This window comes from Prionailurus bengalensis, chromosome D3 (genome assembly GCF_016509475.1).
Source record: "Prionailurus bengalensis isolate Pbe53 chromosome D3, Fcat_Pben_1.1_paternal_pri, whole genome shotgun sequence".
In the NCBI taxonomy this organism is placed as follows: domain Eukaryota; kingdom Metazoa; phylum Chordata; class Mammalia; order Carnivora; family Felidae; genus Prionailurus; species Prionailurus bengalensis.
In genome coordinates this window covers 22462461-22486429 of record NC_057356.1, presented here as the reverse complement: position 1 = coordinate 22486429, position 23969 = coordinate 22462461, and the positions used below count along the sequence as shown (strand labels likewise).

General features: G+C 55.0%; 2 protein-coding genes and 1 long non-coding RNA gene across 5 annotated transcripts; all 3 read right to left on the bottom strand.

Annotated features, from left to right (window-relative positions):
- Nucleotides 1-250: 250 nt before the first annotated feature.
- Nucleotides 251-6349, bottom strand: OSM (oncostatin M). Its single transcript, XM_043559291.1, has 3 exons — nt 3068-6349; nt 2438-2580; nt 251-1789 (listed from the first exon to the last, which is right to left on the bottom strand). The coding sequence occupies exons 1-3, from the start codon at nt 3087-3089 to the stop codon at nt 1241-1243; spliced, it is 714 nt and encodes a 237-aa protein (XP_043415226.1). The 5' UTR covers nt 3090-6349; the 3' UTR covers nt 251-1240.
- Nucleotides 6350-8498: 2149 nt separating this feature from the next.
- On the bottom strand, nt 8499-17321 carry LOC122470994. The gene is made up of 2 exons (XR_006294047.1): nt 15010-17321; nt 8499-10787 (listed from the first exon to the last, which is right to left on the bottom strand). It is a non-coding gene; the product is annotated as an uncharacterized LOC122470994 (long non-coding RNA).
- A 416-nt stretch (nt 17322-17737) lies between these two features.
- CASTOR1 (cytosolic arginine sensor for mTORC1 subunit 1) lies at nt 17738-22315 on the bottom strand. Of its 3 annotated transcripts, none has more exons than XM_043559288.1 (9): nt 22080-22315; nt 21371-21441; nt 20001-20188; nt 19782-19914; nt 19398-19524; nt 18863-18976; nt 18607-18689; nt 18407-18501; nt 17738-18276 (listed from the first exon to the last, which is right to left on the bottom strand). In XM_043559288.1, the coding sequence occupies exons 1-9, from the start codon at nt 22190-22192 to the stop codon at nt 18208-18210; spliced, it is 993 nt and encodes a 330-aa protein (XP_043415223.1). In that variant the 5' UTR covers nt 22193-22315; the 3' UTR covers nt 17738-18207. The 3 variants fall into 3 exon arrangements, with proteins under 3 accessions (XP_043415223.1, XP_043415224.1, XP_043415225.1); XM_043559289.1 differs by having other exon boundaries at nt 19398-19521; nt 22080-22287; XM_043559290.1 differs by lacking the exon at nt 18863-18976 and having other exon boundaries at nt 22080-22288.
- Between the last annotated feature and the right edge of the window lie 1654 nt (nt 22316-23969).

Genomic DNA, 23969 nt, shown 5'->3' with positions numbered 1-23969 from the left:
ATTTCACGTAACACGCATAAGCACACGTACCCCCCAGTCACACACCTACAGGGGCCCACACATTCCAGCTTTCCTCCCTCCTCTCTTGCTCCCAAACCCTCTAGTCCCTAGCATCTCAAGGGAGTCACATTCATACACAATAAATGCCCTGTTTGAGACACCCCCACGGTCAGGGCCCCCCCCTTCCTCCAAGAGGCTAGATTCCCTCAAATTCTTTCCCACAAGGCAACAGAGAGACACAGGGACTTTAGAAACCAGGCAAGTTTTAAATATATGTTGGCACAATATTAACATTAAATACGTATCATAAATAAGCCTTATAAATAGGAAACAGATAAAAACTGATAAAAATCGATAAATTAATCATACCCCTGCAAAGAATTGGCCCAGCAGCTTCTGGGACTCCCTCGCTTCAGCATGAGAAAATTTCATGATGCACCACCAGGGGGAGGAGCCAGCAGCCAGGACCCAAGACTGGGTACTTCCAGACACTAGGTCTTTACTCCATGTCCATTTGCACTGCATTTGATATCCACTGTATGTCATAGAATCCCAGCAACTGGCAAGCAGAGAGGGCTTTGCACGGCCCCAGCCCTCTTGAATCACAAAAAGAAAACTGAAGTCCAGAGAGGTAAGGTGGTCTTCCCGAGGCTACACAGTGAGAGGGGTTGAGCTGGCCCTTGAGCCCCACTTTTAGACACCCTACCCCGATCAGCACTCCTTCTAGGACACTCTGCCTGTGTCACAGCTGCCTAAAATGAGGTCACCCAGATGTCCAGGTGTCTGGCCTGAGACTGGCAATGAGGCATAAGAGGCCAGCTCAGGCCCTGACCTCCCCCTCGGAACCATGCCTCCATGGAAAGGAGGAAGTCTGGGGTCAACAGCCCTGCAAGTCATGAGAGGGAAGGGCCGACAGGCCTCTGGGGAGCAGAGCAGGGGGGGCAGTCAGTCTGGCCATGAGTCAGCCTGTGTCATCAGACCCCTGAATCAATGGAAAGTTAGCCCCGCGTGGCCTGACCTGGCCACCCCACCGAGACTGGGGAACTCAGGGCTGGGGGGTAAATGGTCTAACCCTACCCTCCCCGCCTGGAGGAGGTAGAGGGGCCTGCTTGGCTCCCACCCCTTAAAGTGCGCTTCTGAGGGGGGTGGGGAACAAAGGAGAGCAGGTTTGGAGGCCGGTGGGGATGGGCCATCCTACAGAATACCTGTGAGTCCTTTATCTGCCAGGGTACCCCTAAGGCTACTGGGGCAGCCATCCTCTGGGCGTGAGTCTTTTGTTCCTGATGGAGAGATGCGTCCTGTGCGTCCCCTTCCGCAGGCCCCGGCGGGGGCTGTGTCTCCGGCTCCGACTCGGGCTCTGCCCCCACTCTCGGAATACCTGACCCACTGAGTGCATGAAGCGGTGGTAACCATGCAGGAACCTGCAGTCCTCCAGCCTGCGCTGAAAGGCGTCTGGGATGGGGGTGGGTGACGGAGAAGCCCCTGGGCCTGTCGGAGTGGGCTCAGTCTTCTCCAAGGAGCCTGGAAACAGCTGGGCCATGCAGTGGATATTGTTCTTGAACCCGCGAATGTTTAACTTTGCTATATTTAGCTTCTCTAAGTCCTGGGCTTTGGGGATGTCCTTCTGTAAAGTTCTCAGTCTGTGCAGAACGTGGCCCAGTGTGGTGTTAAGGATCTGCAGAAATTCCTGCCTGCTGAGCCGCTGCAGGGCATCTTTGCTGGGGAAGACCCCGGGGCGCTCCCGACAGTGTTTCTTCAGACCATCCTTGTCCAGGCCTTGGATGTTGATCTGGAGGGAAAGGAGAATCAGAGGGTGAGTGCTAGAGCCCCCACCACACACACACACACACACACACACACACACACAATTCTGCTCTGGTCAGCCTTGAAATGCTCAACCTCATGTATCCCATCCAATCCTCCCATCGTACAGATCAGAAACTGAGGCCAGGGAGGAGCAAGGACTCTCCCATCACTGCAGACAGGACAGAAGGATGTTGGGGGGCTGGCGGGTTGAGGTGACTGCACAGGCGGTGATTGTGGTGTGCAGAGTTTGAGTGGGGGTGCGTGGGTAACCTTGAGCTTTTTTAGGAGGACGGGACTCTGTTTTGTTCACTGTTACATCTCTGAGGCCTAGAGCAGGGCACATGGGTAGGTATACAATGGAGTTGAGGTTTTCACTCCGGCCCATTGAGCTGGGAAAGCTGTAACGTCTCCTTGGCATTTCAGAGGAGTGAAGTGCCAAGGAGTGGAACACTCCAAGGCCTGGAGTGTTCGATGTGGCCCCGGAATAACACAGGGACTTGGTTTCCCCACCTGCCCCATATCGAGTAGGGGTTGGGTGAATGGGAGTCGGGTCTCATCTTCTCTGGGCTCACTGCTGCCCTAGGCCTACTATTCTCTGAAACTCAGATGCCACCAGGGGCCAGGCGCTCACATAGGGGTCCAGGAGCATGCTGGTGTGCTGCATGAAGTCCGCCTGCTTCTGGAGCTGCCCAAGGAGCTCTTGGTAGTTGTCCAAACAGCTGCCCATGGCCGGCGTACTCAGGGTACTCAGGAGCAGGAGTCCGAGGACCAGACCTGGGGCAGAGAAGGGGGGTGTCACCTGACTTGGGGAGACGGGTGGCTTTCAGAAGGGAGGGAACCTAAGAGGGCCTTAGAGGGCACAGCCCATCGTCTCAGGCTTCGTGCCGTCACGGGTGGGGCTGGGCACCGTGTGTGCACAGGAAGGAGCACCTGCTGGGGCCACCACCACCTCCCCCGTGAGGCACTGCCCAGCATCCAAAACAGGGCTGCACTTCACCATGCAGGCCTTTGAGAGGAGGTTTTGGGGCCCAGTTGGACCTCCTGCACTTGCCAATCTTCCCAACCCCAGGATCTGACACATAGCAGCCCAGGTGGGGCTGCTGCCTGCAAGACCTCCGGGTCCCCCCGTAACAGAGCCTGGCCCTCCTTGCAGGTGGGCTTAGCCTGGCAGCAGCCTGGTGCCCTGAGCTATGTCTGTACAAACAAGAGAGCCCCCATTTTACTGACAGGAAAATCAAGGCACTGAAGGAGAAGGGCTCACCCAGGTCACACAAGGCCAGCATTGTCCTCGACCTCTTGCACCTTCCTCTTCTCTCCCTTCATGTCCCACATCTGTCAGGCCCACCAGATACGCCGTGAGCCAGAATGTTCGGGGTGGGAAGAGCATACTTACTACCGGCCAACCTCCCCACACCCACCCCCCAGGCACCGGCAGCCATGTGGTCGGAAGGGGCCTGTGGCGCAATGGCCCGGAAGGCAGTGACACCATGTTCCCTTCCTAAGAACCGTTCAGCTCCTGGGGAAGGATGAGGGGCTGGCCACCCAGGCACGGCGACCACAGGGCACTCCTCGCCACCTCCTCAGGTATCTGCTGCTGGGCTTGGGCAGGGGAGTCCGCGTGAGCACCACATGCACGTGGGACTAGGGTGTCTTCATGGGCGTGTGTCCAGGTCTGTGTGAGGTGAAAGGAAGGAGCTGGCCACAAACAAACGTTGTGCCCTGTCCACCGTGGGGGCCCAGGCTGCATGTGGGGGTTCCCAAGTTGGTGAGATTGAGGGCTCTGAATGACATCACACGGCTCTGTGTGCGCGTCATCCTGTGGGTGTGGCTATGTGTGCTGTGTGATTGTGTGGGTTCCAGGGTCCCTGGGCCTGGCTGGCTGTGTGTATCCATTCCAGACCCTGCAAATCAGGGCAAGAAGGAGGCCTCACCACCCCTCCAGACATCACACTGTTTTCCTCTTGGCTTCTGCAGCTTCCTACTCTATCCAGCACGTCTCTCACCTCCCCTCTGCTTCTCTGGCTTCTCCCCTCAATCTATCCCCTTCCCTCACTCTCTTGTTCCCAGAGCTGCCTCTACATCACCTCCCCTTTAGAAGCCTTCTGGGGATAGTCCTTCTCTACCTTGTAAAGATGCTGTGTTCTCAGTGGACCACTTGCTTTGCCTGACCCTCAGCTCTCCCCCCTTCTCAGCATCCTTCTGGTGCCCAGCCTTTCCAGCTCCCAAAGGACAGAAGGTGCCTCTGCTCCCCGCTGGTGCCCAGGGGCACAGCAAGTGGGTACTGGTGGAGAGGAAGGAAGTACTTACTGAGCTGCGTCCTCCGCATAAGCTGTGCCCGCATGCTGGGGGCCCGAGCTCCGGCCGGCGCCTGCTGGGGGTGACACCTCCTGGCTGGGAGCCCTGCGGGCTAGCAGCCACTTTATGCCCGCCAGGGCGATTGGCCAACACCTCGTGAGGTGGGTGGGGAGCGGAGGGGGGGGAGGGGCAGGCCTTCTGGGAACATGACCCCAAAAACCAAAGTTTCCACGGGCGGCCAATGGGCGCTGGGTGCGGTGGCATGCCTGCTCCTCCTCCTGTTTTCTTCGAATTCGTTCTTCGAGGTCAGCCCCACGCCCAAGGATGATGCAAACCGCAGCCCCAGCCTTCCTGGGATGAGTAGGGAACATGGGGGTCCGAGCCATGTGCAGGGAGCTGTGCCCAGGATAGAGGGGAGAGTGTGCCAACTGGGGCCTCAGAGGGCCCGCAGGCCAGGCTCGGCCCAGGAGCCATCAGCCTCAGCAGCCACTGTGGTTTGGGACTGAGGGGACCGAGACATCTTCCTTCTTGAGTGCCCTTCCCGCCCTCCTGCTGGGGCTGTTGGGACATCTGTGAGCGGAAACCACCGGGCTCTGGGCACAGAGCCAGACCCAGGCTGGCAGCCCCGAGATTGTGGTTCTGGCCCCAGGACCTGCATCCCCCAGTGGGGCTCCCAGCCATCTCCTTTCTCCCATCATGCAAACCCCTTGCAACCAACCTTCTTTATCCCAGGCCCATTGCCCACACCTAGGCCCTTTCTTTACAGACAGGGTCTTCTGGGGAAAACAGGTGCTTAAAGCAAGAGAAACAGGAGGTTAGGGCTCAAGCAGGCTGACATACTGTGTGACCAGAGGCAAGTCATTTAACCTCTCTGGGCCTCAGAGGCCCCACCTGTAAAAGGAGGGTTCAAACAGTATTTCCTGGCTCAGGCTCACAGAGCTGCTGCTGTCATGGACATAAAAGGCAAAAGTCCTTTGAAGGAAAAAAGAAAGCTGAAAGTCTAATTCCAAGTACTAGCTGTTGAGGGATGGTGTGGGGGGCGGAGGAGATGGGGAAGCTGTGAGCTCAGAGGGGAAGCCAGGGTGGGGGAGTCGCCGTGGTGACGGTTGGGGACCAGGTTTCACTTTCTCTGAAAGATAGTGATTGTGGGTTTGTCCTCAGCTTCTCACAGACCTCTGGACGTCAGAGTGAAGGAACCCTGGAGACCACGCCTCTCTAGTCTACCTGTTACTTTGCCTAGGGTGAAGGAGGCCTGGGCTAGGGCAGACAAGGGGGCGGAAAGGCTGGCTCAGGCCTGCAGGTCATGCCTGGCACCCGCAGCATATCTACCAGGCCCGGAAGGGGGTCTGTGGCCTGCACCCTCAGGAGCCCGGTGGGGAGGGGGGCCTCGGAAGGCTGGGAACCAGGGTGGGGCCTCTGGAATCCACCAGGGAGGCCCGGGCTGCTCCAGCTGGGGAGAGAATTGGGCCCGTAGAGCCTGAACAAGGAGAGCTGAGGTGGCCAGGAAGGAAGAGGGTCGGACACCCTCCTGTCCATCCATGTCCCCAGCACCCATCATGACCACCAAGGCTATTCCTACCTGTTCTCTCCTCTGTATACACACTTAACATCACTCATTTACCCATTCAAAAAACTTTTATTTGGCCCTTCTCTGAGCCAGCCATTCCCAAGTGCTAAGGATCCAGTAGTGGGTAAAACCAGACACACCTCCACGCCCAGGAGGCTGTTCGTCACCCCCCACCCACTCCCTGGCACCCCAGCATGGGGCTTACCACACCCACCAGCGCCACCCCCAAAGGCCAGTTCTGGATTCTCCTGAGAACGTCGCTTCTGCTAAATTCCTCATCTCTGTGCCCACCCCCGCAAGACTATTTCCTGGGGCCCAAGCCAAGCTGGGATCCTTCTTCATTTCACATCCCTGATCTCATCTTACAACAGCCCTGAGAGGGAGAGCACCCAGGCAGGGATGCTTTGGCTCCTTTTAATGAGGAAACCGAGAAGCTCGGGGCCTGGCTCCAAGCAGGAAAGCCACATCCAGCAGGAGAGCCTCTTGCCCCTCTCAGCTACTGCGGACCAACCTCCACACTTGGGGGAGAGCTACATGCCTTTACTTTCCCGTCCCCGTGTCACCCTGTGTGGGAATAGTTAAAAGGAGGCGACATTCAGCAGTGCCTGGGTGGCTCAGTCAGTTAAGCGTCCCACTTCAGTTCGGGTCATGATCCCGCAGTTTGTGGGCTCGATCCCTGCCTCAGGCTCTCACTGACAGCTGAGTTGGCTTTGGATTCTCTCTCTCTCTCTCTCTCTCTGCCCCTCCTCAACTTGCTCACGTGTGCTCTCCCTCTCTCTCTCTCTCTCTCTCTAAAAAAATAAATAAATAAACTACAAAAAAAAAAAGAAAAAAGAAAAAAGAGGAGGGGGCATTCAAACCAGGGCTGTCAAGTCTAAAAGACGACGCTCTGAGCATGTAGCTAACCGAGGTTCAGTGTGCAGGCCCCAGGGACAAAGGCCACCAAAGGCAAAGAGGGCTTCTATATTAGTTTGCACGGACTGCTGTAACAAAGGAGCACAGATGGCAGGACATAAACAACAGGAAGGCATGTTGGCGCCGTCCTAAGTCTTGAGACCCAGGTGTCAGCAGGGTGGATTTCATCTGGCAGCCTCTCTCCTTGACTTGTAGATGGCTGCCTTCTCATCTCCTCACATGGTTGGCCCTCTGTCTGTCTATCCTAATCTCCTCTTCTCATACGGACACCGGTCATATTGTATTAGCCCCACCCTCCCACAATGACCTCATTACACCTTACCTCTTTGAAGGTCCTATCTCCAAATACAGCCACATTCTGAGGTACAGTGGGGTTAGGTCTTTAACATATAAACTTAAGGGATAAAATTCAGCCTATAACAGCTCGCAAGTGGAGGGCATGGCTGGAGGGCTGCAGGGAGTGGGGACGATGGGGGAGTGTCCAGAGCTCGGTGGGAGGGGACAGTGATGTGTAGGAGGACAGGGAGTGGCCCCAAGGTGAGGAGACCCGGCTGGTCAACAGAGCAAAGCATGAGGGGAAGATGCGTCAGCGTTTCTGGTGAGGTCAGCACCCAGTGACGTCCCTCTCGCCAGCAGGAAAAGCTTGCAACATGGCCCAGCCAGTATAAATAGGCTCCCCGACCACAGGCCCGGGCTGTCCCCTCTTCCCGGGCCACGTCAGCTAGGTCCGCGTGATTTGGAGGGGGAAAGAGGACCAGCTTTGTTCCTTAGAACTGCTGTTTCCATGTCTTTCCGGCCCACCCTCCGGCTGTGGGGCTCTACTGCTTTAAATGCAAGAAAAAGACCTGGGGTGACCTTTGTGAGTGGGTCAAAATGGAAGGCAGGAGGCCATTCATCTGGGAAGAGAGACAGTGATCTCTGACCTGTTAGGGTGGGAGGTGGAGATCCATCCAGTTACCGGTCTCAATTTGCTTATGAGCTCAGTGTTCTTTGCCCAGTCACATCCCCTTTCTGAGCCTCGGTTTCCCCTGTGGACTGCAGTGCCACAATTTAACAATCAAGAGACAACCCAATTTTAAAATGGACAAAGGAGAAATGAATAGATATTTCTTCAAAACAGACAGACAAATGGCCAATAAATACATAAAAAGCTGCTCATCATCGTTAGCCATCAGGAAAATGCAAAATCAAACCTGCAATGAGACACCTCTTCATATCCACTAGGTGGCTACAATCAAAGACAGACAATAACAAGTACTGGAGAGGACACGGAGAAACCCAAAACCCTCACAGGCTGCTGGTGGGAATGCAAAATGGTGCAGCCGCTTCGGAAGGCTGTCTGGCAGAACCTCAAACCGTTAAACATTAAGAGGTGTCATACACTGAACTATTTCATGCCTACATACACACCCCAGAGACTTGAAAGCATACATTTACACAAGAACTTGCACACAAATATTTATAGCAGCATTTATTCACAATAGCCCCAAGGTGGAAGCAATCCAAATGTCCATCAGCATAAAACAGATTTTTAAACTGTGGTATATCCATACAATGGAATATTATTCAGCCACAAAAGGAATGAAGTACAGACACATGCTACAATGTGGATGAGCCTCAAAAACCTTATACTAAGTAAAAGAAACCAGTCACAAAAGGTTGCTGGATGATTCCATTTATATGAAATGTCCAGAATAGGTTAATTCATAGAGACAGAAAGCACCTGAGTGCTCCCCAGTGCCTGGAGAGATCTAAGGATAAGGAGTGACAGCTAATGGGTATGGGGTTTCTTTTGGGGTGATGAAATGTTTTTGAATTAAATAGTGGTGATGGTTGTACAATCTTCTGAATATACTAAAACCCACCGAATTATATACTTTAAAATGGTGAAGTTGATAATTACATATCTTGTATCTCTATTTTTTAAAAAATGCAGTGGTAAGTGCTGTCTCAAGAGGACAGTGAGGGTAATTTGGTGCATAATGCGTGCAAATGCCTGGCTCATAGCAAGTGCTCGATAAATACCCGCCAGCCACTGGGGCAGACAGAGGAGTACATTTGCTTATGTCATAGCATGGCTTTGAGGACGATTGGGAAAGACGACATTACATAAACCCTGGGGTGAGCAAGTATCTACCAGGGCCCTCCCCATGAGGCCAGCGAGGTCACCCTGGGCTGGAGGATCCTTTGGCTTGAGATGTGCCACAGAATTCTTCTGGGACCTGGTGTGTCCACAGTGTGGGAAGCCTCTGTGTGTCCAGTGGCTCCCCCAAATTGGGTAACTGAGCCCCCTTCCAGAGGCCTGAACCTTCAGAGAAATGCAGCATAGAGACAGGGATAGAAGGAACTCACTTCTGTTCAGGAGGCTCACTGTCTTCGGCAGTGGGGTGGGGGGCGGGGGACAAGCATCTACTCTGAGATGGGATGACCAGGAGATAAGAGCGCTGCCCTGCTATCTTCTCTCTGGCTGGCCTAGAACAACCACCCCCCTCACCATCCCCTCTGAGCCCAGGGTCCTCTCTGAGAGATGAGGGGATGGGCGAGATGAACACAGAGGGCCTAGAACCCTACAGGCTCTAAGCACTGAGATATCACTGTAAATAAAAATAACCTTAACCATCAAACAAGGATCACGAAGTCCAATGGAGTCCTGACTTTTCTCATGCTGGCAACATACAACGCCTATTTTGAAACATCACATTCTTGCCAAAAATGTTTTGGTGCCTAGGCACGTGCCATTTGCCCACTGGTAATAATCAGACGTTTCTGGAGCTCTTCTGTGGGCTGCACCCAGTTCTGAGCACTTCCTCCTACAGGCTGGCTCTGTGAATTCTCCCAACCATCCTCACAGAGATCATTGTGTCTATCCTGTAGATGGGGAAACTGAGGTCTGAGAGATAAGGTATTTGACGGGAGGTCACACAGGTGGGAGGGAGCAAAGGCAAGTTGGGCTCCAGGCAGCTGTCCTAGGTCCACACGATTGGCCAGCACACCATACACGCAGTGGCTTGCCCAGAACTCATGCAGCCACATGGCTCAACAAACTTGAAAACAAATGGTTTTCACAGTGGGAAGATGGATATCCACTTGGTCAAGGACCAGCCAGGGAGTGATTGGGTGAGGAGGTCGGTATTTCTACAGGTCTGGGGTAGAAGAGGGGGGCGGGGAATGCCAGTTTAACTGGCAAAAATGCAGGAGAGAGATGCTACAAATTCCACATGGAGAGGACTGCATGAGGTGATATGCAAGCAAGACTGCATAGGTCTGGTTTAGAGAAAAGCAGGTGTGGCTGGAAGTCTTAACAGAGAGGGAGGAAAGTCAGGAGGGAGGAAATGGATCCACCCACCAAATGGCTTTACTGCCATTGCAGTCCCTCCAGGGGACTTGTACAATACAGCCTGGTGCCACCCTCTGGTTTAAAACACTCCCCTGGATTCATGCGGACGTTTGGTGAGGCCAAAGTTATTACCACAGCCACCAGGCCCTGCCCACCCCCCAGCCTCACCCATACCTTTCTAGCCCACTGCCTTCTCTGACTTTCCTCGTCCCTCAGGGGAGCAGAGCACTCACCTCATGGCCTTTGCATATGCTGTTCCCACTGCCTGAACCTCCTCCTACTGAATGAACTGTCATCCAGACATCAAGGTCCAGTCCAAGCTTCACCTCTTCAGGGAAGCCCCCCCTGAACTTCCTCCACCCCAGGCTGGTCCCTGCCCACCCCTGACAAAATTCCAAGAGGGTGTGTGCTGTGGTTGTGGCTCCTTGTTGCCTTTCCAGAGCACAGCACAGTCCACGTCATATAGTAGGTGCTCAATAAATCTTTAGTGAATGGATGAATGCATGACCACAGATGTGGCCATCTGCAGAATCCCCAGGAAAGGTCACCTGTGGCTCCCAGGGTACAGGATCCAGATGTGTCCCTCCCATATCTAGTGCACCTGCAGCCAGGCCTCTGGAAGTTCAGGCCAACCTCACTGCTGGGCAGGAACAGGTTTTTTTGAAGCCTTTCTCATGCCTTCTCTTGGTCATCTTTCCCCAAGGAAATCAGAATTATATCACTCACAATACACCAAAGCACATGATCCTTTTTTAGGAAGCCTGGATTTTAAAGACGCTGACTTTTTCCTTTATGATATTTTTTTAAGTGAATTCAAAATATATTCTTTCACCCACTGCAGATTTCAACACTTTCCTGGAAAACGAACTGAAAAAGAAAAAGACAAGGCATTTCTCCTACTTCCTTTAAAGAATTCACTTCAGAATGAATTCCACATAAGCAGTACCTGACAGCCTGATAGAAAGGGGCCAGTCTTCACTAGAGGGCACAATCCTACATTTTGCAAAAAGAGACAAATCATGGTGGCTTTTCAGTCCCTCACTCAACCTATATTTAAGGAATTCACTGTATGTATCAGGCACCAGGCTAGGTATGGGGTAGAGATCAGCAAGAAAGACTAGGCTTATAGGTAAGTGAATTTGTTGTGAATGTCTTTTAATGTCCAGATTTTGAAGGGTGAATAAACATACAAGCCAACATCCAGCATGAGGAAGGATCTGGAAGACCCATCATCTGTCAGCCTGCTCATTTCTTACCCCAGGGCATAGGAGGGAGCGCCCAACCCTGCCTGGCCCTTCGTGGTACCTTGGAATCCAGCACTACACCTATGTACTGAGCAGAACCAATCATAATCCTTTCCCAAGACTGATGTCAGACTCAGGGGACATGCCTCCCTTGCATGGCCAGGGTTTCTGAGCTGGGATGTCACCGGTCTGATGCCAAGAAAGGTCACTTTCCCAACTCCATGGGGTGGGGTGGGGTCCCGTCAAGTGGGTGACAACATGGCTGGCACAGCCAGGGAGGCCAAGAGACTTCCTTGAGTCCCTGGTCTCTGCCTGAAGCCAGGACCAACCCCTTGGCTAGTTCCAGCTACACGGGACAATGATGTCAATCTATTTTCTGCTAGTTTAACTGGTTTCCTGGCACTTGCAGTGGGGAGTCCTTTGTCCTGCCCCAGTATGAGGATGGAGGCAGGAGGGGTGGAGGCTACAGAGGAAGTGGGGTGGGCTTGGAGCCTTCTCTTGGTGCCAGCTGCTGTGAAAGCTCAGAACCTCTGCTCAACAGAGAAAGCAACTGGAGAAAGATGGGTACAACCAGCCAGGGTCCCCATGGGAATGTCTATGATAGTCCTGGTGCCAAGGGGAAGTCCAGGACAGAGGCGGGACTCACTAGCAGGGATGCCTGGAGGAAATGACCTGGGAAAGGTGCTGTGGAAGACCTGCCTTCTTCTTCCTCTTGTTCTTGGGGAGATGCCAAGGAAACTCTGGGTGTTTATCTTTTTTTTTTAATGTTTATTTTTGATAAAAAGAAAGTATGAGCAGGGGAGGGCAGAGGATCTGAAGTGGGCTTGCACTGACAGCAGTGAGCCCAGTGTGGGGCTCAAACCCACAAACTGCAAGATCATGACTTGAGCCGAAGTCAAACACTCAACCAACAGAGCCCACTCAGGTGCCTCTGGGTGCTTATCTTGATAAGAAAAAAAAACAGATCCTGCAGCTCCAAGGGGAGAAAAGGCCATCAAAGCTTGCTCTGTCCAAAGGCCTACTGGTGGACAGTAGGGTGGGCACCCATTCCATGGGTGATGGGAGTGTGGCCAGCTGGGGCCAGAACACCTTGTCCACAGAACAAGCATGTGAGGAAGAGAAGCGGAACTGTATGGCAGTAAACACAAATGTTGGGCACCCTCCCCTAGTCAAGAAGGCAGAGCTTAACAGCCAAAAGGTGGGAACCCAAATGTCCGTCAGCAGATAACAAATTTTTAAAAAGTGGTGTGTCCATGGGGAGGGTGGGTGATGGGTATTGAGGAGGGCACCTTTTGGGATGAGCACTGGGTGTTGTATGGAAACCAATTTGTCAATAAATTTCATATATATAAAAAATAAATAAAAAATAAATAAAAGCTAAAAAAAAAAAAAAAAAAGTGGTGTGTCCATACAATAGAATGTCATTCAGCCACAAAATGGAATGAAGTACTAATACATGCCACCACCTGGATGTACCCTGAAAACATCAAGCTGAGTCAAACAAGCTAGAGGCCAAAAGTCACTTATTACAGAATTCTTTGTGATATGTCCAGAATAGGGAAATCCAGAGATAGAATGTAGATTGGTGGCTGCCAGGGGCTGGTAGGAAGAAGAATGAGTGACTATTGATGGGTATGGGTTTCCTTTTGGGGTGACGAAAATGTTCTAGAACTATACAGGTGGTGGTTGCACAACACTATGAATGTGCTAAACGCCACCGAGGTATTCACTCTAAAATGGTCTGTTACGTACTATGTGACTTTCACCTCAATTAAAAAATTTTGGTGGGGGGGGCACCTGGGTGGCTCAGTTAGTTAGGTGTCTGACTCTTGGTTTCGGCTCAGGTCATGATCTCATGGTCTTGAGATTGAGCCCTGAGTCAGGCTCTGCGCTGACAGTGGGGAGGTTGCTTGGGATTCTCTCTCTCCCTCTCTCTGCCCCTCCACTGCACGTGTGCGTGCACTCTCTCTCTCTCTCTCTCTCTCTCCCAAAATAAATAAACATTATTATTATTTTTTTTTAAGGCAGAGCTTAAAAGTTCTGGCAACTCCAGAAAAACCAAGGGGCTGGAAAGCAGTGAGTCAGCGGCAAGGGAGCAGGAGAGAGTCAGAGGCCTCCCACGGCCCCTCCTGTTACAGCCTGGTTAGCACTTGTCCCAGAGCTCTTGTTCATTGACTTAGAGAAGGCTCACCTCAGCTTAAAAGGCCGGGGCATGCCTGCTCAGGACAGGGCCTGACAGCTGCCCCAGGGAGAGGATCCCAGTTTTGGGGAAGAACAAGTCTAGGGTGAGGCACTGGAGGTCAGAGCAAGCAGAAGAGCTGATACGGCCAGGAGGTCTCAAAGGCACACCTCCCAAGCAAGGGTCTACCCAAGGCTGGTGATCAGGGAGGGAGGGGACACACTAAGATTTTGTTGGGGAAAATGTACTTGTGCAGGCAGATGACAGCGAGACCTCTAGGAAGTCTGGGGAAGCGCAGGTGAGGACAACTGTGGGCTGAATCAGGGCCCTGGCAAGTGGGGAGGGCCAGGCTGTGGAGGACACTGGAGCTGGGAAGCCGGGGGGGGGGGGGGGGAAGGGGGTCGATTCCTCTGTGTCCTGGTGGAGGGCCCACATTGAGGGGCAGAAAGGCAGGCCAAGCTTGACTTCAGGCTGCAGACAGAAGAGGAGGGACAGAGGAGGAATGGGCAGAGAGGTAAGAGGGAGACCAGGGAGGCTGAGGCAGCTGGGGCAGAGGGTGAAGGTAGAAGGGTAGGATCGGGGGGCACCCAGCACAGCCCATCAGTCTCCTGGTGACTGCAGGAAGCTGGGCCTCCTGAGATTAGGGAGAGGCAGGGAGGCCTGAGAAGATGTGGGTCCGGGGAAGGAAAGTGGACAGGAAGGCACACACGGACACACACCTGAACATGAAAACACAAGATGCAGATACGTGCACAGGCACACGCAGACATAAAAAGCTGCCATTCCACAGACAAAAGCAGACATATAGAAACCAGTACCACAAGTGCTCACACGTGCACATACAGTCACAGATGCACACTCCAGCCATGCCTATGCGGGCACACACAGAAATGGACCCAGGCACACAGCTGATGTTCTTATGTAATTGGATGTACATTTGGCCATAGACAGAGGCACAGGTACACACTGGAATACACTGACATGGACACAAGTGTGGACAGAGAGACACACTTTCTGGCAAAAACAGGCTTATCTGTAGAGACGCACACAGAGGTCTGCACTGACCGCAAGTACAGCCCTGTACATGCACACCCACACGGAAGACACCCATGCAGCACACACATCTACACGGCATCATGACCAACCGTTCTACACAAAAGAAGCTCTGTGCACCCCTATTCAAGGCACCGTGGCTCTAGAACCCCGGCACCAGGGCCCGCCTGGGAAAGTGAGACACAAACCGCGGCCATTGCGCAACACACCTACTGGGCCCAGCTCAAGGTCAGGGAGGAGCCAGGGCCAGTCCTCTCGTGCCTGCCCACGCACTCACTGCCATCGGCGGCAGACACCAGCCACCGACAACGGCCAGCCACCGACGTAGACAGCTGGGATTGCAAGGGATCTTGCAAAATCATCCCCATCCCTCAGGGTTCAGCTAAAGTGTCCCTTCCCCCACGGAACCTCTCCAGGCTGTGGCCACTGTTAGCCTTTTTGAATTCTGGTTTTTGCCGTGCCCAGCTCTGTGACCTTGGGCAAGTCACTGCACCTCTCGGTGCTTTGTTTCCCCCTACGTAGAGCGGAAGGTAATGAGAACGTGTGTTGAGTACATGAGCACATCCCTTCCCACCTCTTGCACAGATGGGAGAAGCAGCTTCCCAGTACTCACAGTCAGCTGGCTGTAGAGGGGGCTGCCCTCCTGCCTCCTGCTTGGTTCCTTCCCACCAGATGGGATCTTGGGGCCAGGTGGAACATCGAGAGGGTGTGGGTGTATTCTCCTTTCTACGCAAAACCAAGAAGCCAGCTTTGGAGCAACTTGGCAATAAGCACGGGACCATACAGCCCTGCCTGGCAGGGGTAGGGACGACTTTAAACCCTGAGTTTCTGCTCAAATAATTTCAAAGAGGACTTACAAGATCATTTCCTCTGCATGGGCATGCAAAATCAGAAAGGGTGGAAATGAGCCACTGACTCTCCCCGCCTGAGGTTTCCTCATCTCCTGTCCCCACCCACCCAAGAGCCCCCCACCTAGGTTCACATCCTCCCAGCAGATGTCAGACACTGGGCTGGCAGTCAGAGGGCTAAGAGCACCTTCCTACTCCCCAGGAGACTGTGGGTATGGTTTTTCCCAGACACAGGCTACCATCTTTATGAGGATGAGCACTCAGGCTCCGCAGTCTGGGACCTTGACCCTTGAACTCAGGAATGGCTGTGCTGATGTGGACAGGTGGACTGGGGCTCCCAGGGTTGGAAGGACAAGGAGGTGGACTGTGTGCCAGTGAGCACATCCCCACCTCAGTTCTGAATGACCCAAGCTGAGCTCAACTCCAGGCCTGGGTTGACCATACTGACTTCCTTTGTTCTAGAACCCTTCAGGGGCCTGGGTGGGACCAAGAGGTGATTCTGGGAGCCCCCCACCTCAGCTTGGGACAGCTTAAGGCCTGTCTATCTAATGGTACCCACAGCATCAGCCACATGTGAGGTCCAGAGTCATGTTCCCTCTCAGCTGAGTGTGCCCCAGTCACCTCCCAAGCCCTGTGCCCTGACCCCAGGTGGGTCCTGGTCTTCCTGGCAATCTCAGAGCAGATCTCCCCATTTGTAACCTGCTGAAGGCCAAGCTGACTCAGTGAGCCCCAAGGACTCTAATGCCCTGGGAGCTAAGCCCCTCCACACAGACTCACACATATGTGGCAAAGAGACACACGTGAGCTCTAGGACTGGGTCCAAGTCAGACTAGCCCACTGGGGCATGCCGGTGGCCCCCCTACCTGTGGGCAGCATGCCAAGAACTAACCAATGCCAGGTTAAGACCTGGTCTGAGGGACTGGGCAAACCCTGATGCCACCTGGAAAGCCGGGATGACAGAAACATCCAAATCAGTCCATGACTCACAGGGACTCATAAGCAGACAGACGGACAGAGTCCCCAGACCTGAACATGGGGCCCAGGAGCTCTCTACCTGCAGGTCAGGAGCCCTAAGGATTCTGGTGTTAAAGCCCCCACTCAGCCCAAGACATCCCTTGAACCAGGGCCCAGGGTGAGCCCTCCAGAGAGAAGCCAGAACTCCCCAATTTCCCCCCAAGTCAAACTATAAAACAATGCCACCTTCCCAGGGCCAAGAAGAATAGGGATCCTGAAGGAGCTGCCTCCTAGATCTTGATACACATGAGGAAACAGAGGCTGAGGGGAAGGAGATGGTCTAGGGTCCCCGACCGCTCACTCACCAGGCTGGGCTGTGCTCTCTGCTCCTTGATCTGTAGCCCCTGGGTCCCAGGGGTAGGGCGGGCACACTGCCAGAGGCCTGGCCCCCGTTCTGGCTTTTCTGGGGAGCCACTGCAACCTCTGAATACGCCGAAGTCACACCCTTCTTCCTTTCCTGAATGTGGGCGGGTCTGGGCTGAGGGTACCTGATAACCTCCCCAGCACATCTGTAGGGCCCCATCTGGCCACAGTGGAATCCCAGTCTTGTGGAGCAGGGAGGCAGCCCCTCTGTGACAGGAAACCCGGGCCCACATGTGCTGAGCCTCTGGCCCAGGAAGGCACATTGGGTTCCAGGTGGCCTCCAGGCCCCAGTCCTCTCCTTCTGGCCAGGGGAAGCCCAGTGTGTGGACTCCCAGGTCCCCACTCTGGCTGGTCCCCCTCCTACCACTACTCCAGGAGAGCCCTGGTGACAAGAACTAACTGATTTTTTGGTCAACAGGGACTCCTGTGTGGGACCTCCAGGACTCAGGCATGGTCTAAAAGCAAGCAGGCAGCAGTCTAGAGAAAAGGTGCTTTTGGGCCCACCTTGGGGTGGCAGGGAAGGCTGGAAGACTTCCAGGGGGGATGGTCTGGGAATCTCTAACCATGTTCAGAACCTTCTGGACTGTTGCAAAACAGCAAGAAAGGAAGAAAGAGCCACCTGGAAAGCCGGGACGCCTGGGTGGCTCAGTTGGTTAAGCGTCCGACTTCAGCTCAGGTCATGATCTCACACTCTGTGAGTTCGAGCCCCATGTCGGACTCTGTGCTGACAGCTCAGAGCCTGGAGCCTGCTTCAGACTCTGTGTCTCCCCCTCTCTCTGCCCCTCCCCTGCTCATGCTCTGTCTCTGTCTCAAAAATAAATAAAAACATAAGAAAGAAAGAAAGAAAGAAAGAAAGAAAGAAAGAAAGAAAGAAAGAAAGAAAGAAAGAGGCTGGGCTTCAGAGGCAGGTAGCCTTGGATGGGAATCAGGTGACCTTGGCTAAGTCACATCACCTCTCAAGGCTTCGGTTCTCCCCGAGGCGAGAACTGAGTCAGGTGAGCCCAGCCAGAACCAGCTACACAGGGACAGACCAGGACCTCAGGCAGAGGGGCTGGAAGGAGCAGCAGAGTAGCCATGGCTGAGCTCAAACAACCCCCATGGACCACAGCCCAACCCTTTATAACTATAAGCCTTTATTAATAAGTCAATAAAAAAGGGAGAAAGATGTAAAAATACTTTTCTTGGAGGCCCCGGGAGGGGCAGGCACTGTCAGAACTCACCTGGCCAGGGAAGGTGACCCAGCCAGAATCAGAATGGAGACCAGGGCCCTGTCCAAGGGAGCAGCTGGCTCAGGGCACTGAGAGGGGGGATGTCTTGGGCCTCAGGCAGGGAATGTGCAAACACTGAGGCCGAGCAGGGAGTGAGGGGTGAGGGCTTCCTGGAGGAAGCCCAGAGCACCGTGTTCCCCTGCGTGGGCAGACACGCGTGTCCACGTGAGAGCCGGTGCCTGCACGCAGCTTACATACAGAGAGCAGAAGGAGGGGTCCCCCAGCAGGAATGGGGGTGGGGAGGACTCATCCCAGAGCTTGAGGAAATAGCTTAGAGAAGTCTCTGGAAGCCTGGGGTGAGGGGACAGCATGGAGGCCTCAGGAGCCCTGGCCGTCCTGCCGTCGTTGGAGGACCTCAATGGCGCTGCCGATGCCATCCTCAGGCACCTGCGGGCAGGTGGACGGAGAGAGGGGTCAGGGCCATGCTGACTTCCTGGCCCAGATGGACTACATCCTGTACCCTCCCCACTCTCCTGGGCCTCAGTGTCTTTCCAGGAGCCCAACCCATGGTGCTTACCAGGGCATGGTCAAAGTTGAAGGTGCTGATGTAGTAGGCAGAGATGTCGGCCGCAGCCAGGGGGCCTGCGATCTGAGCCACGATTCCACACTCATCTGAGGGTTATGGTGGGGGGGAGGGGGGGTGCATGTGGATCATCCTGGTTGCCCCCCTCCCCCAGATTCCCCCCAAGTCCCCAGCCCACCAGGAGCAGCCCTTACCAAAGCCCAGGGGCTGTCCACCGATGCGCACCATCCTCCACAGCTCCCCCGAGGAGCTGGTCAGCAGGAGGTCACTGGGGAACCTGGAGAGGCAGGCAGGCAGTGGGCAGGGCACCCACCTGTCCCCTCCCTGCCCCAATGTGAGCCCCTGGGAGCAGGTTGACCTGGTGACCTCAGAGTCTGATGCTCCACCTCCTCCTCCCTCCCTAGGACTGGCTTAGGATCTATGGTCCACTAGGGGTCAGGAGTCACATACTTTTTCTGCGTCTCAGCATCCATGACGATGGAGATGTAGCCCTCGATGAGGGAGAAGGCAAAGAATGTAATAGAGCTGGGTCCAGGACCACCAGAGGCTGCCTCCTTGGGGGCACTGGGAAGGGACAGAAGGCTCAAGTGCTCTTCAGGGCACCCGGCCCACTGCATCTCCTCCTATCTCTGGGCCACTCTCCTCCTCTGTCCAAGGGCCCTGATCTCCTGATGGTGTCAGGTGGAGGTGGGGGAGGACAATAAATCTCTCCTGTTCCAAAGACACTGGACCCCAGGGCTGGCAGACGACCAGACCAAGGCATGGCTCGGGGTTGTCTGTTCACAATACAGGAAAGGGCTGCAGCTGTGGCATCGAGATCTTCCCTGAACATCAGTGAGGGGCACACGGGTATCACAGGCTGCCAGGAACCCAAGACATAGAACAGGGCACAGAGCTGCAGAACTGAGGGACAAGCGGAAGGTAGTGGAACACAGGATAGGGAACAATGGTGTGAAAAGAGAAACAAAGTGCAAACAAGGCCCACCTGTATGAGTAGAAGAGAACATCGATGAGGGTGGTAGCAATGGCTGGCAGTGTCTCAGGGTCCAGTGTAAGGACACAGAAGCGGTTCTGGGGGCTCTGGATGGGATGCACAGTGGGGCTGGGTCCTGCTAGGAGGGACCAGGCAGCAGCCGGTGTTAAGGAGACTGTGGGTTGGGGTGCCCCCTGGTGGCCAGATAGGGCCATCTGGGTGGGGTGTAGGGTCATGCTCTACAGGAACCCACCTCTTTTCTCCACATTTCCCTGTCTTGTGAGGCAGTCAGTATCAGCTGGTATCCCCATGCCCGCAGACCAATCCTCACAAGGGAAGGGTCCCAGTGGGAAAAGGAGGCCCTGCCGAGGTCTGGGTGTCAGAGGGTAACCTCACCATGCTGAGAACGGGGAAAGCCATTGCTGGAATCATCCCTGGCAACAGGCACAGGCTCCCCGCCCACTTCTCGGTAAATGTTGAACTCCTGGGATAGCGTGTGGATCACCACAGACAGGTCCTGTTCCCGCACCTGGACCACAGGGAGATGATATATCACATGAGCCCCCGGGCACCCATACCCACCCTGCCCTGCACTGGAGCTTGCAGAAAACTCACCAGGATGAAGTCCGTCTGGTAAGTAGACAGCATCAGCACAGACACATGGTGCTCAGCCAGTGGTGCAATGACTGAGCGTGCGATTTTGGTGACCCCAGCAGCCTGCACTGCTGCACCACTGTGGGATGACACGTTCAGCACCAGCCATATGGCCTCAGCCACTTGAAGGAACTCAGATGGGGGTAGTTCTGTGAGCAGGAAGTATACACCATGTCAGGACCTACTGGGCTGTCCCCTGCCGCTCAGTTTCCCTGTCTATGCCTTGGCAGGGGTGGAGAGGGGGGAGGTGGGGCGTGCTCTACCAAGGTAGGAGCAGGTCTGGAGACTGGGGCTGTCTCCCTCTCCTAAGTTCTGCTCCTGAGAATTGCATGTATGTAAGGACTGAGAAGTTCTTCAGGTGCTGGCCTGCCAGGGATCCAAACTTTCCAGTTAAGACTGGAACTCCAGATTTAGACAGACCTGGGTTTAAATACCAGCTTCACCATTTACTTGCTGTTGACCTGGGGCAAATGATTTAACTTCTCTGAATCTCAGTTTCCTCATCTGTAAAATGGGATGACAGCATTATATCTCATGATGGCATTCTTTGGGTGAACAGAGGTTTTATACCACCTGGCACCACCAGGGGGCGCCAGCAGATCAGGTTGGTAGAGAGATGCCCTTCTCCCTTAGCAGACCCAGACTTTCCCGCATTACAAACAGGGAAACTAAGGCCTGGAAGGGTCCAGCGGATGGGCCAAGCCACAGTTTCATGGCCTGAGACTCCAGACCTGTGAGGACGGGTCAGGCTGGCAGGAGTAGGAGCCAGATATCAGCTCCAGAGACCAGGGAGGGAGGAACCAGGCTGGCGTCCAGTCCGGAGCAGAAGCTGGGGCCAAGGTGTCTGCTAATCTCCCAACCGCAGTCAGGAGGCCCCCCAGGACCCTGCCCTGGACTGGCTGCCTGCTCCTGCATTCCTTTCCCAGCCCTCAGACTCCTGGAGTTCCCAGACCAGTCAGGGAGGGGATGATCCGCACCAGGGAGATAAGTCTAGCGTGAAATAATGGCCAGGGGGATATAAATGCCTCAGGAACACCCCGATTCTTGCTCTGAACTGTAACTGAAGCCCTGCTACTGGCCTGAGGCTGCCAAGTGCCTTTCAAACCCCTGTCTATAAAGTTCTCATGGGATTCTATTAGGCAAGAACCATAACTATACCCATTTTACATAAGAGGAAACAAACAGCTCAGACAGAGGAAGTGACTTGCTCAAGGGCACACAGCCAGTGAGTGGCGGAGTCAAATTCGCATCCAGATCTTGGGACTCTGGATTCCAGCATCTAGTGAGAATCCCACAAAGAGGGGAGCACAACATCCTTCCCCAGCCCCCACCTTTGAAGCCCTCCTCGTCCACCATGAGCGTGTAATCCTCGGGGGTCTCCGTCAGGCTGAAGAACTTGCACCTGAATGGGGGTGGGGGGCATCTTCAGCCTGGGTTGAGCGGAGGGGGCGAGCAGACTTCACTTCAAGCACCTGGAAAGACCCCTGCTTGCCCCCTCAAGCCCCAATTTTCTTCCCGGGCCAGGGGAGTGTGGGCCTCATCACCGGAATCACAAACTGTTTTTCGCCTCCCGACCTCCGCAGAAGCTCCGGACCCTCCATTCCGGAAGGGGAGGCTCACCCGCGGCGACACCCTCGGGGGCGTCGGACTTTGGGCCCCCTAGATCGGTCCCTCTGACCCGATGGGAGGCATCTGGAAAAAGCTCCCCATAGTCGCCAGGAAGGAACTGCGTCCATTTGACACCACTCGGAGTTAAGCATTGCCCACCCCGGGTTGTTTGCGCCTTAACTAGCTCTGGGAGGGGGCCTCACGGGGCCGGATAGGCGGCGGTCCCAGGGAGGTAGGCCCAAGCCGGATGGAGGCCGGGACGGGGGGGGGGGGGGGGGGGGGGGGGGGGGTGCGGGGAGGGCGGGGGGTAGAGAGGAGAAGGGCCCTCCCCGCCCGCTCCCGCTTGCCTCGCGGCTATGTTAATCTCCCGACCCCGTCCCGGAACAACAGCGAAGCCCACCCCCATCTATGCCTCCGAACCCGGGCGCGCACCGGCTGCGGCGGGGTAGGAAGAGTAGCTTGATGAGCGGGTGGGTGTAGAGCCAGAGACCTGGGCGGGCGAGGCTCAGCACCCGCACCCGGTGCTCTAGGATGTGCAGCTCCATCACAGTCCGCGCGGACCCGACCGGGTCGCCAACCAGACCCAGACCGCCGCGGGGGGCGGGGCGGTGGGGGCGGTGCCGGGGGCTTAAAGGAGCCGCTCTGCAGCCGCTTCCACGCCGCCCGCTAAGCCGTGGATCTTCCTAGCCCCATGCCATGTCCACCTCCCTGACGGCCACGCCCTCAGGAATGAGCGGCCTATCTGGAGTGGCCACGCCTCCTTTTTGAGGCCAGAGCCTCTTCCCTCGTGTTCCAGCCCGCCGAGCTCCGCCCCCGATGACTCCGCCCCTTTAGCGTTGGCTGGAGATTTTAGGCTGATCCCTCCCCATTGAGTCCTCCAGGCCCCGTCTATGCCGCGCCCCCTCAGCCGGCTTTTCCGCAGGCCTCCTGCCTTGCTGGGGTCGGGAGCATGGGGGAGGTGTGGAATAGGTTTTTGTCCTTAGGGTCCCCATATGGGTCTTATGATTGATATCCTTGAGGCTCCGAAGGGCCGTGAGGCGAACCAGGGCTCAGCTGGGACCAGAGTGTCGCCTCCAAAACTCTGGAGTATGGAGGGGTATGCTGTAAAGCCCTGGTGACCCTGTGATTCTCTCCCAACGAAGTGTCCTGCTGCCTTTCTCCCTCTTCCTCTTGCGGAGGAAGAATGCACTTACTCACGGGGGTCATAGAGATAGGGAGGGCCCCAGCCACTTATGTCTGAGCAACATACTGTAGGGTAGGGTAATGAAGGTGGCCAGGCTTATTTATGGCTTGAGACCCCTCAAGACTAAGCGCTTGGGCCAGGGATGCCCCAGGCTCAGACTTCAGTAGACACTCCCATGCATCTGGGGCTCATGGGTACTCAGATCTCAGACTTGAGACTTGAGCCCTGTTGAGACCTCCCAAAGAGTGAGCCATTAGCAGAACCCAGTTGGCCTGAGCACATGTAAACTTGCTTCATGCCCAGAGAGGCCCTCAGCACTGGCAGATGCCCCAGATCTGAGGCTTGTTAGGACCAACTTGGGCTCATTTCAACATTAGAATGTGTTCTGCTCAGGCTGCCTCAGGTCTAAGAAGACTTCAAAGTCTAAGCAGGCATCAGCATACCTAGGCTGGCTCTGTAGCAAGACCGACAGAGCATGTTCTGGGGGACCTTTGTCTGGCCCAAGCATCCTTAGGCCTCAGATCTGAAGCTTTGAACCAAACAGGTTAAAGCAGGCCTCAGGCCTGACTGGGACCCAGCAGGCCTACACAAGCCTCCTGCCTGCTCAGAAGCCTCTACTGTAGGTGGATGGAAGCTGGGCAGCACCCTCCCTCCCTGGGCTCTCTGGCTCAGGGGACTCCTGTGGAACACTGCAGCTGCCACATCCTGGCCTGTTCCCTGGAAAGCCAGGGGGAAGGGAGTCCTCAAAACCCCTCATGACAGGTACAGATGGGGTGGGAAACCACAGGGGTGAGGGGTGGGAGGCAGGAAGTGGTAGCCTGCCCTGATAGACTCAGAGGCGCTTGACCTCCCTAGGCCTCAGTATCCCCAGCTGTACCAGGACAAGATGTTCCAGGCCCAGGCCCTGTGATGCCTGAAAGCTCTTAGGGAGGCTCTATTCCTCCCTCTCCCACCCCCTCCCACAATGGCCCAGCCCAGCCCAGCCCGGCTTGATAGCCTGCCAGGAACAGACGCTATTGTTTGACTGGAAAAGCTGCTTCCTCAGCAGAAGGGAGGGCCTTTCCCAGGGACACCCTGTCCTTACCCTCACAGTCATCAGGTTGTGACCATAGTGCCTGCCTGGGCCCTCAATGGCATTG